This window comes from Leptopilina heterotoma, unplaced genomic scaffold (assembly GCF_015476425.1).
Source record: "Leptopilina heterotoma isolate Lh14 unplaced genomic scaffold, ASM1547642v1 Lhet_251, whole genome shotgun sequence".
In the NCBI taxonomy this organism is placed as follows: domain Eukaryota; kingdom Metazoa; phylum Arthropoda; class Insecta; order Hymenoptera; family Figitidae; genus Leptopilina; species Leptopilina heterotoma.
Genome location: NW_025110965.1, coordinates 921,169 through 933,145, shown reverse-complemented (window position 1 = coordinate 933,145; position 11,977 = coordinate 921,169). Strand labels below are relative to the sequence as shown.

The window sequence follows — 11,977 nt, the reverse complement described above, 5'->3', positions numbered from 1 at the left end:
AAGAAAAGGTCGTTGCAGTTTGAGCTCTTGGAAACTGACCATATTTAATTTTCTAACAATATATTCTTTTTTAATAATTACAACAAATAAAATACTCATCCTATGTATTTATAATAAAAAATGACTTTCACAAATTTATAGGTCATAATTCCTTATATTTTTCAAGAAACGGTCGTTGCAGATTTTTAACCATTTTTGATCTGCATTATCGGTATGTGGGATCCCCTAAAAAAGAAACCAAAACGTGTGTGGGAGAAATGGTTAAATCTACCTCCTATTCCGAAGGATTTAGATTACGAAAGAAAATTAGAATTAGCGTATGATAATATCTGTAAAAAAGGAAAGAAACGAGCTGATAAGTTTAATATTTCGCATAAATTATCTGAATTCAAAGTTGGAGATCAGGTCCTAATTAAATTACTAAATAAATCTGATAAGGAGAATAAAATTATTGCGAAATTTCTTCAAGTTTATGAAGGACCTTATGAAATTAAAAAAGTCGTAAAAAAAGGTACTTATATTTTATGGGATCCGAAATCGAAAATCGAGAAAGGAATGTATCATAGTCAGGACTTGAAGAAATATATATCAAGAAGCAATAATAGTGAAAACTAAATTAACAAAACATGTGACAATTTGTAAATAAAAATAAAGTGAATTAATAAACAATAAAAAATAATAAAGTAAATAAATAATAAATAAAGTGCAAAGTGATAAACAATATTAAATTAATATTAACCACTTCACTGGCAGGGCGTTCCAAATGGCGTTCCACGCGCCGAGGCCCAGACTGGCAAAAACACCGAAATGGCGTTCCTAAAAAAACTCTTTTTTTAAAGAGTGTACACCACATTTAACTATTGTAAAGCAATATTTCTATAGTTTAGACATCAGAGAACAAGATTATCACAATAAAAATTTTAGTTTTTGTGATTTTCAACGCTTTTCCGAACGTTCAAATCGGCTGTTTTTAATAATTTTCAACAAATGGCGTTCCACTTTTTTCAATTTTTACGCAATATAACTCGTATTTTTATTAAAAAAAGATATTTATATACAATATTATAATATAATAATATAATAATATAATAAAAATAATAACTATAACTATTATTTATCATTATAAATAGTAATATTATACGTATATGTATATACATGTATATATATATGTCTATAAAATTAAAATTTTTGCTATAATAATAATAATAATAATAATAATAATAATAATAATAATAATAATAATAATAATAATAATAATAATAATAATAATAATAATAATAATAATAATAATAATAATAATAATAATAATAATAATAATAATAATAATAATAATAATAATTATTATTATTATTATTATTATTATTATTATTATTTTTTTTTTTTTTTTAAATCCATTTATATAATGGAAATAATTTAAAAAATTTTATATAAAATATTCAAATTTCTTTCAAGAAAATATATTATAAAATATAGTATTTTTTTCTAAAAGATATAAATTTTTGATTTTTCAGTAATCAATGCATTTGCTAGAGAGTTAAATCTCCACCGAGAGCACGCCACGTGGAGGCTGCAATGATAAGTTTTTGTGCTCCATTTTTTTTTTAAATTTTTTTTTAATTTTTTTTTTTTAATATTTTTTAATTTTTTTTTTTTGTTTTTAACTATTTTTTATTTTTTTTTTGTTTTTAACTATTTTGAAATTTTTTTTTTGTTTTTAACTATTTTTTAATGTTTTTTTGTTTTATTTAATTTTTTTTAAAATAACTTTTTGGGTTTTATTTGTTTAATTATTAATTTAATAAATTTTTTGAATTTTTCGAAGTATAATTTTCTGAAAATATTATCAGTATCATTCTTACTCTGAATGTTTTTCCATTTCATCAAAACATGATTTACAAAGAGGCATTTCACATACGTTACAAATCCATGTAGTGTCAGTTCTAATTTTTTTTTCTGAGCACTTTTCACATCTTAATCTCTTTCGTTTGATTTTACCATTTGAAGGAATTTTTGTTAGTTTGTGAGTCTGTGAGGTTTTTTTGTTTCTCGGTTTCTTAGCTGTTTTTCTTTGGACTCCATATTCTTGCAATATCTCTCGAGCAAGTTGCAGCCTAAACTCACAATGACTTTTTTTTTCGTCGTTATGCAAAATATTATAAACAATATTGGCATTAAATATTGCCATGTCCAATAAATTTAATGCGACTTTTTGATACCAGCGGTAAGTTTTTCTTTGGACCTCATAGGGCTTTATTATTTGGTCGCATTTATCGACACCCCCCATATTGCTATTATAAATTGCGACTACTTTTGGTTTTTTGATTGCTTGACCTGTTTTGTGGTCGGTTCTACCAGTTTCGATGAATTCTGAACCAGGAAGCGTACTTAACATGGTGACAACTTTCTTGTCTTTCCAAATAACTACTAAAAGGTTATTTGAATGAAATGTCACCACTGTATTTCGAGCTAGTTTGTTTAACTTCATTCCCTTCGTAATTGGCATTTTTTTTCGGTTGGTTCTAACGGTACCAATAACGTTATTTTTTTGCTCATACAATTTGGCAAATAACGTAGGAGAACTGTACCAATTGTCGATGAATAGAATCCTTCCCTGGCCATTCAAATCATCTAGCAATTTCATTACTACTTTCCCAGAGATTCCTATCATTTTACTCTCATCTTCAGGATCTTTACCAATGTAAACTGATGCATTATATATATATCCATTAACAGAATCACAACATTTATATATTTTAATGCCGAAACGTGATCTTTTGCTCAAATTACATTGCTTGAATGATAAACGCCCTTTAAATTTTAATAATGATTCGTCAATGCTAATTTTTTCCCCTGGCCTATAAGCTATTTTAAATTTTTCTATCATCATTTCAAATAAAGGTCTTATTTTTCGTAACTTGTCAATCGATTCGTCTTCAGAATAATGTAAATATCTACTTATTGCTTGAAATCTTTTTAAAGACATATATTGTCCAAACACAGGGGTAAACAACAAGGGGTCATTTGACCAGTACATTTCATAAGAAGGTTTTTTTATTAATCCCATTAAAATTACTAACCCATAATACGTGTACAATTCGGAAACAGAAATATTTTTCCAAGATAGAATTCTGGAATTGCCCTTTAAAATGTTTGATTCATTTAGTAAATCAAGTTTGGAACTATGGTAAATATTTGTCATGGCGCAAATCATTTCCATGACATCAAGCGAATAAAAGTATTTAAAAATATCAATGGGTTTGCACTCTGAATTAAAATTGCAGTCACTATTAATTCCTACTTTAGGATCATTAAATTCGTGAATGGTGGGATTAAAGTTATCATCTTTTACCCATGAAAAATTATTGCGAAATTTTTTCCATCGATCCTTTAAAGGCATATCGGATTCATCGCAAGATGAATCGCTATCATCACTACTGCTATAGTATAGAGTGAAATCTTCATCGCTATCACTATCATCAGAGTCAGAAAAATGTAAATCATCCATTTTATTACTTTGCAAACGATTTAGATGCTCTAAACAAAAAAAAATTCTGTAAAAGAAATGCCGTCAGTCGTAAACACGTGCTGTCCATAGAGGAGTGTAGAGAAAATAGGTTAAGTTTTCATCCCCACCACTCAATCGTAAATGAACACTCCACAGTCCTATTTGAGCTGCGCAAACTTTATTGAAACAGTGAAAACCAACTTTTGACTGACTTTACAAATTATAATAAACATAAAAATTATTGTAATCTAAATTTTTAAGATTCTATTTCTATTACTTAATTAGAATATTATTTCATTTACTTTTTTTATTATCTCATTTTCAATAAGCTAATAATAACAACAACAATAATAATAATAATAATAATAATAATAATAATAATAATTATTATTATTATATTAATATATAATATATATATATTATTATTTATATTATATAAATTATATTATATTTATATTATATATATTATTATATATTATTATATTATTAATAATAATAATAATAATAATAATAATAATAATAATAATAATAATTATTATTATTATTATTATTATTATTATTATTATTATTATTATTATTATTATTATAGCAAAAATTTTAATTTTATAGATATATATATACATGTATATACATATACGTATAATATTACTATTTATAATGATAAATAATAGTTATAGTTATTATTTTTATTATATTATTATATTATTATATTATAATATTGTATAAAAATATCTTTTTTTAATAAAAATACGAGTTATATTGCGTAAAAATTGAAAAAAAGTGGAACGCCATTTGTTGAAAATTATTAAAAACAGCCGATTTGAACGTTCGGAAAAGCGTTGAAAATCACAAAAACTAAAATTTTTATTGTGATAATCTTGTTCTCTGATGTCTAAACTATAGAAATATTGCTTTACAATAGTTAAATGTGGTGTACACTCTTTAAAAAAAGAGTTTTTTTAGGAACGCCATTTCGGTGTTTTTGCCAGTCTGGGCCTCGGCGCGTGGAACGCCATTTGGAACGCCCTGCCAGTGAAGTGGTTAAAATTATTTAAAACAAAAATAATTTTGAACTATAATATTAATTTAATTATATCATAGTGTGTGTAAATAAAAGTGATAGAGATAAGTAGTTGATATTTTGATCTCATCAATATCAACTAATACTAATAAAAGAAGTAGAAGACAACATAAATGAAAGTGATAGAGACACTAAGTGTTAGTTAGCGTAGTTTTTAAAATAGAATATAACATATTCAACATGCATAAAAAAATAAATTTAAAAAAAAATAATAATAAGAAAAAATAATTATAATAATAGTTGTAAATATAGTTTAAAAAAAATAAATCAAAATGAGATAGAATATATAAGAAAAGAAAAAAATTATCATGCAAGAAGAAAAAATAATTAAAATAAACAAATAAGAATGTAAATTAACATGCAAAATGAAAATATAAGCATGCAAATATGTATATATAAATAAGAAAATTCTTATAAATATTGTAAATAAGAAATTAATATTGTATAAGGTATGAATGAACAAAATTTTGAATTTTTCAACTATCTTTCGATTTGTCTGTTTCAAGGGTATTTTCATATATGACATTGACAAATACTGAATTTGAAAATATTTAATTTTCAAAACTTTTAGTAATATTGAGGGTAAAATGTCAAAACTTTGAAAGAAAAATTAGTATAATTCTATTCATCGAATTGGTGATACATAGTTGAGTGTTGTGCGTAAATTTTGGGATTATTTAAAAAAAAGGTATTTAAATTTAATTCTTTAGAAAGTAAATATAAGATTTTTTTTATTTTTTTCATTAATTTTCTAAAATTTAAGAAGAAAGATTATATTTTTCTAAAAAATTTTAAAAAGTATAAAAATTATATGATGAGGTAAAAAATTAAGTAAAATATAAAGAAATTTTCTTTCTTCTATTTTAGAGAATGAAAGTCAAAATGACGGATAGAGGCACAATGCCAATGAAACATCGTTTATGCGATGCATTTATAACTGTGAGGCCACCATCAATTTCTGATTCTATTATTAATATAGAAAGAGATGTTGAGGAGGTAAATGAAAAAAAGAATATAAGTACGCAGACACCGAAAAGTTTCAACAAAGACAAAATTAACAAGAAAAACTCAAAAGCAAGAAGGAGAGTTGAGAAGAAAAAGAAGCCGAGAATAATTAAAATTGAGAATGTGCAAATTAAGATAAATATAATTAATAATAATGATCATATGATCCAAGCATTATTTAAGAAGTTAGAAGATAACGTTAAAGAAGCTGATAAATAAATCATATGTTAAACTGACATAATTTTGTTTTGTTTATATATTTTTTTTTCAAATATGATTTTATTCTTGTGTTTGTTTATAGTGAAGAGGTTTTTTTTCCCTATTTTTGTCGAATGAATATGTTCAAAATGATTTTAAATTAAAAAGAATAAGGGGGAAAGATAATAATAATGCAGTAGATTAATCTGTAAATGTCATTTAATAGTTTTATATAAGGGTTAGTATTTAGTTAAAATTTTTTTTATTTAAGATACCGTACCAACCTATTATAATACAATCGGATGATATTGTAAAAGGAAATGAACAATATCCGTCGACAATACTGGAAATGGGTAAATACAAAGTAAATATTATAAGTGCGTTTAGTCCTTCTTTAATTAAGGTACAAATTTACAAAAACCAAAGTCAACACAATAAAGTAATGGAAGAAATAGGTAGATGTTATTCGGTTAATGAAGAAAAATATAAGATTGACTGGAATAATGAAAGTGTGGAATTTACGTGTTTGCCGGTAATAATCAAAATAGATCAAAACCAATATAAAAGAGGATACATAGTATTATTAAACACTGGATTGCAAGATATTGTTATGATTTATGATGTCGATGATCATTGTCACCGAAAGGTACACAAACAGGATATTTTTCACATCATATATAAATACTTAACTGTTGTAAAAAACGCGGTAAATATAGCTTTAACAGACATATCACCAGTGGAAAATAATACATGGTCAAAAATAACGGTAGAAAGATTCGCGAACTTTATGAAAAATCGCACTTTTATATTTTATGTAAAAGAAATAATGAATGATCATCATTTTGGTTGGGGAGTATTGAATAGATTATGGTCAGTCGATGACTGGTTAATTGAAAAAAATCTCGCAAAATTAAAACCAGAATCTTTTGAAAGTTACCTTAATTTCGATGAAATAGTTGAAGAATCAGATGAAGTTGATGTAAATGATGTAAATCGTGATAAAGACAATATATGGTTTAATAATGATAATTTATAATCATGCAGATTAATGATATAAATTTTTATTTTGTTAATAAGTTTGTAAACAAATAAATTTACTTTATTGTCAGAAAGAAATTTTTTGGTTTAGTGGGGCATTGGGTTCCTGCCCTTATCAAAATTTTCTCTGTTAATGAATCAAAATTGTTTTTTTTCTCTTTGATGTTTTCAAATTTTGCCTATTGAAATTTAATTTTGTTCTTTATTTTAAGCAAATCACCTTTTATTCTAAAAAGAATGATTGGTTTTGTGGGGCATTAAAACGGTATTTCAATAGTCAAAATTAAAAATTTAATAATTATAAATAAATTAATATAATTAAATTTTGTAGATAAAAAAAAATATAATTATGTTAAATTTAAAAGTATAGGAAATTTAAAATAAGGTTAATTGAGAACAAATGTACTGAGATAAACACCTAAGTATGAAAAAGGCTCAGCTGACTCAAGGCCAAGGTCAGGAAAGAGAAAAGAAAATTTGATATTTTAAATTTATAAAATTAATTAGAAATTGGAATAAATATTAAAAAAATAAATTATTAAAAATTAACACAATGTTAATTTTCTATTCAAAATGTATATTTTGTTTTTTATAAATAGTATTAATTTTATTATTTAATTGTTTAATTATAATTTGTTAAAATAAATAAAGTAATGGTAAAATTTATATCAATAAATAGATAAAAATTAATGGATATTGTTAATAAAATATAAAATGATGAAAATATTATTATTTAAAGAATTATTTAAGTTTAAAGAAATAAAATAAATTTATAGAGAAAAGTAATTGACAGCTGTACAATGGTATTGTTCTCGGGAAAACGTTAGACACGTTGACGACCAGAAAGAGAGAAAATATATCTCTATCCTCATTTGAAAATTTGAATATTATTGGCGAAAAGAAATAGACGCTTTCTGAAAAGTGAAAAGTGGGATAGAATTAGCGGTAAGAAATGCATGGCAAAATTGAGCGTCCCTAAAGGGTAGGGGAAAGTTTTAAATTTCAGTCAATAAAAAGAAAGAGTTTTACGTAAACTAATATAGTTTTTGAATTTTATACAAGAATTGTAAATCTGGGGGTTGATCACGACTATATAAACCCTGAAAATAGAAGCGTCGCTCTCTCATTTTGAAAGCAATTAACAAAAGTAATACACTTAAATTACACAGGCACACAAAAAAAAAGTGTCGTGGCCGAGACACTACAGTAGTATATTCCCATGTATTTTTGGCCGCTGAATCCGAATCTGAAGTCCGAATGCTCAAATTGGTTCTTTTTTTTGAGTTATACTCAAAAAACGACTCAAAACACGAATTTGAACCAAAAAAATTAAAAAAATTTTTTGTGACATGACAATAGCATATTTCCATGTATTTTTTCCCGCTGAATCCGGATTCGAAGTCAGAATTGACAGATGTGCTCAAAATTATGAGCTACACTCAAAAAACGACTCAAAAAACCGAATTAAAATGACGAAAATGAAAAATTTTTTCTGTGACATTGAAAAAGTATATTTCTATGTATTTTTGCATGCTGAATCCGAATTCGAAGTCAAAATTGACAGATTTGCTCAAAATTTTGAGATAAACTCAAAAAACCACTCAAAAAAAGACTCAAAAAACCGAATTAAGATAAAAAAAAAATTTTATGACACTACACTACTATATTCCCATGTACTTTTTTCCTCTGAATCCGAATTCGCAGTCAGAATTGACAGATTTGCTCAAAATTTTGAGATAAGCTCAAAGAACTGATAAAAAAAGCGATTTAAAATAAAGAAATGGAAATTTTTTGCTATGACACTACATTACAGTATTTTCATATCGGATCTCGTATTTAAAGTCAGAATTGACAGATTTATGACTGATTTGCTCAAAATTTTGAGATATACTCAAAAAACTGATAAAAGTGTAATTTAATATGAATAAAGGAAATTTTTTGCTATGACACTACACTAGTGTATTCCCATGTATTTTTTCACTGTGATTCCAAAGTCAGAATTTTCAAAGTGGCTCAAAATTTTGGATTTCATTAAAAGTGCTCAAAAACATGCATGCTTGTACCTGTAACCAGGGTTTGATTTCTAAAAAATTTTATGTCATTCTGATAATTCTAACTTCGAATTTGTATTCAGCGTATATAAAGTTCATGAGAATACACTACCGAATACTTCAAATGCGAGATCTGAGTGTAAAAATATATGGAAATACTGTAATGTAGTGTCATAGCAAAAAATTGCCATTTCTTTATTTTAAATCGCTTTTTTTATCAGTTCTTTGAGCTTATCTCAAAATTTTGAACAAATCTGTCAATTCTGACTACGAATACGGATTCAGCGGGAAAAAGTACATGGGAATATAGTAGTGTAGTGTCATAAAAAATTTTTTCATCTTAATTCGGATTTTTGAGTCTTTTTTTGAGTGGTTTTTTGAGTTTATCTCAAAATTTTGAGCAAATCTGTCAATTTTGACTTCGAATTCGGATTCAGCATGAAAAAATACATAGGAATATACTTTTGCAGTGTCACAGAAAAAATTTTTCATTTTCGTCATTTTAATTCGGTTTTTTGAGTCGTTTTTTGAGTTTAGCTCAAAATTTTGAGCACATCTGTCAATTCTGACTTCGAATCCGGATTTAGCGGGAAAAAATACATGGAAATATGCTATTGTCATGTCTCACAAAAAAAATTTTTAATTTTTTTGGTTCAAATTCGTGTTTTGAGTCGTTTTTTGAGTATAACTAAAAAAAAAGAACCAATTTAAGCATTCGGACTTCAGATTCGGATTCAGCGGCCAAAAATACATGGAAATATACTACTGTAGTGTCTCGGCCACGAAACTTTTTTTTTTGTGTGCCTGTGTTATTGTTAAAAACAAGATGAGTTTGAAATAAATAAAATATTTTCAATGCTGAAGACTAACATTTAGAATTTTCTTATGAATTTATAAAATTGAATATTATTCCAGAATTTTGACAGAATTCCTTGAATAAATTTAGAAAAATAGTGATTTTGTTTACAATTCTTCTAAATAATTGAATTTTTGAATGTTATTGACATGAAAATAATATTAATTAATTTTGACTAGAAAATTATTTGAAACAAAATAACAAATAAGTAATTAATTGTAATTAAATGTAATTTATTTTTGATAATTATTAAGTCAAAAATAATGTAATAAACATATCTTCCATTATTGTCTCATTGGCATTCACGCTTTCCTATCAACAATAGTCAACATTAAATGACAACATGCTTAACGAAATAAAAATTTACGTCTTATGTTTATGTGACATGTAATGTAAAAATTACATTATAGACCTTTTCATTTAAGGAATCTGTACTGAGCAAGCGCAGAATATATATATAGAACTTCCGACAAAGTTTCGAGCACTTTTTGTACAAAATGCACAGTGCCAATGTGAAAAGTAATTAAAAAATATTACTTTAAACGCGTTTTTCTCGAAAAGTTGATTTTGGTAAGTAGGTCCCTTTTCTCAGACCCGGTCACATATAGTCTTAGGATTAGATAATTTGCAATTTAAAGTGAATAAAATTAACATATATTGGTATTAAAATTAATTCGAATACATTACTTTAAAATATCATGTTTTCTTTAAAAAAGTAAAATCATTGATTTCGAAATCTGAAATTCGCAGTGGATGTTCGAATTTTAACGAGTTTATTAATTAAAAAGCATAACTAATAAAATAAAGATTTTCTTTCTAAAATCTTGTTTTTATGAATATAGGTAAATTAAATTATCACTTCCTAGAACATTTACAATTTAAAAGCTGCAAAATTAAAATGTATTACACTTATACATTTTCACAATTACACCAACGGTATTTAATGGTTTTTTAAATTTCCAGATTATGTGCGACAAATAGGAATCACCTAACAAATGCGTCACTGACCAGATTAAATGACGTGAAATTGGTAAGCACACTGAGAAAACTAGATAGTCAAACTTAGATGGTTAAAGTGTTAAGCCTGATTCTCTGGATAGTTAACTTTTCCCTCCGAGTTAGTCAAATTAATCATCAGAGTATTTATTTATTTATCCCTCCGAGGTAGTAACGAAAAACTGAACCTGAAATATAGTCTGCTTGTCTATCCAGATAGTTAGCTGAATACTCTAGTTTTCTCCGTGCAATCATTTTCGAACAAGTTTTTGTCTGCACACAGTAACTGTTTACAAAGTCTGTACACGAACTATCGTCACAAATCTGTTTAATTACCTGAATTCAAAAGCTTTGTTAATTAATGCAGAAATACGATTACAAAATGGGAAATACCATAGGAATGTAATGCGAATCATATTGACAGCTGAGCCTTTATGTTCGCTGCTTCATTTTGCAACCGCCTTTCTGCATGGTTTAAAAAAATTTTTGGTTTTAGGTAATTAAGAAGACAGCGTAATTAATTGCATATGCTTATCAGAAGAAAAAATCTATTGAATGTTTAAAATGTATGAAGAAAATTTAAAACAGTTGGCTTTATTAAACAAGAAAAATTTTACACATATATTAAATTCATTTAATTAACAACTTACTATAATAATATAATATTATATTATTTTATTTTGATGGTTTGTGGGCAGATTTTGTAACAAGTGTCTCTTGTGCAGAGAAAAACTCGTTCGAAAATGATTGTTTACTACTTTAACGTCATTTAAACCAGGGATTGACGTTTTTCTGGTTCGATAACTGCAAGTCGCACATAACTTAAAAATTTCAGAGACCATCTAACGTTCTTTATTAAATATAATCAAAAGTCCGCTTTAAAATATATATTTATATAATTAAAATTATAATTAAATTTAAATAATAATAATTAAGTAATAATAAAATAAATATAGGGTAACTGTACCAATTGTCGAGGGTTTTAGGCAACATGTGACTTTGACATTTTTTTTCTCGGAAGTAAATGCACTTTAAAATTTGATTTTTGTATATTTGTACGAAGGATCTAATAATGTTTAATATTCATATTTATTTTTTTAATATAAACTAAATTGTTAAGCAAAAAATATATTTAAAAGTCAATCGAGCAAAAGCACCATTTGTCGATGGTCTTGTGCTAATTTCTCGAGGGTCTGTTCCAATTGTCGAGGGTATGACATTTTTAAACATATAACCCAATATAACCT

General features: G+C 25.7%; 1 protein-coding gene across 1 annotated transcript; it reads right to left on the bottom strand.

Moving 5' to 3' along the window:
• Positions 1 to 1,855: 1,855 nt before the first annotated feature.
• LOC122503264 (piggyBac transposable element-derived protein 4-like) lies at positions 1,856 to 3,505 on the bottom strand. Its single transcript, XM_043613739.1, has one exon. The coding sequence runs from the start codon at positions 3,503 to 3,505 to the stop codon at positions 1,856 to 1,858; it is 1,650 nt and encodes a 549-aa protein (XP_043469674.1).
• Positions 3,506 to 11,977: the final 8,472 nt, after the last annotated feature.

What these genes read in the sequence shown, in the direction of transcription:
- LOC122503264 (XM_043613739.1), bottom strand. Translation starts at nt 3,505, where the DNA reads ATGGATGATTTACATTTTTCTGACTCTGATGATAGTGATAGCGATGAA.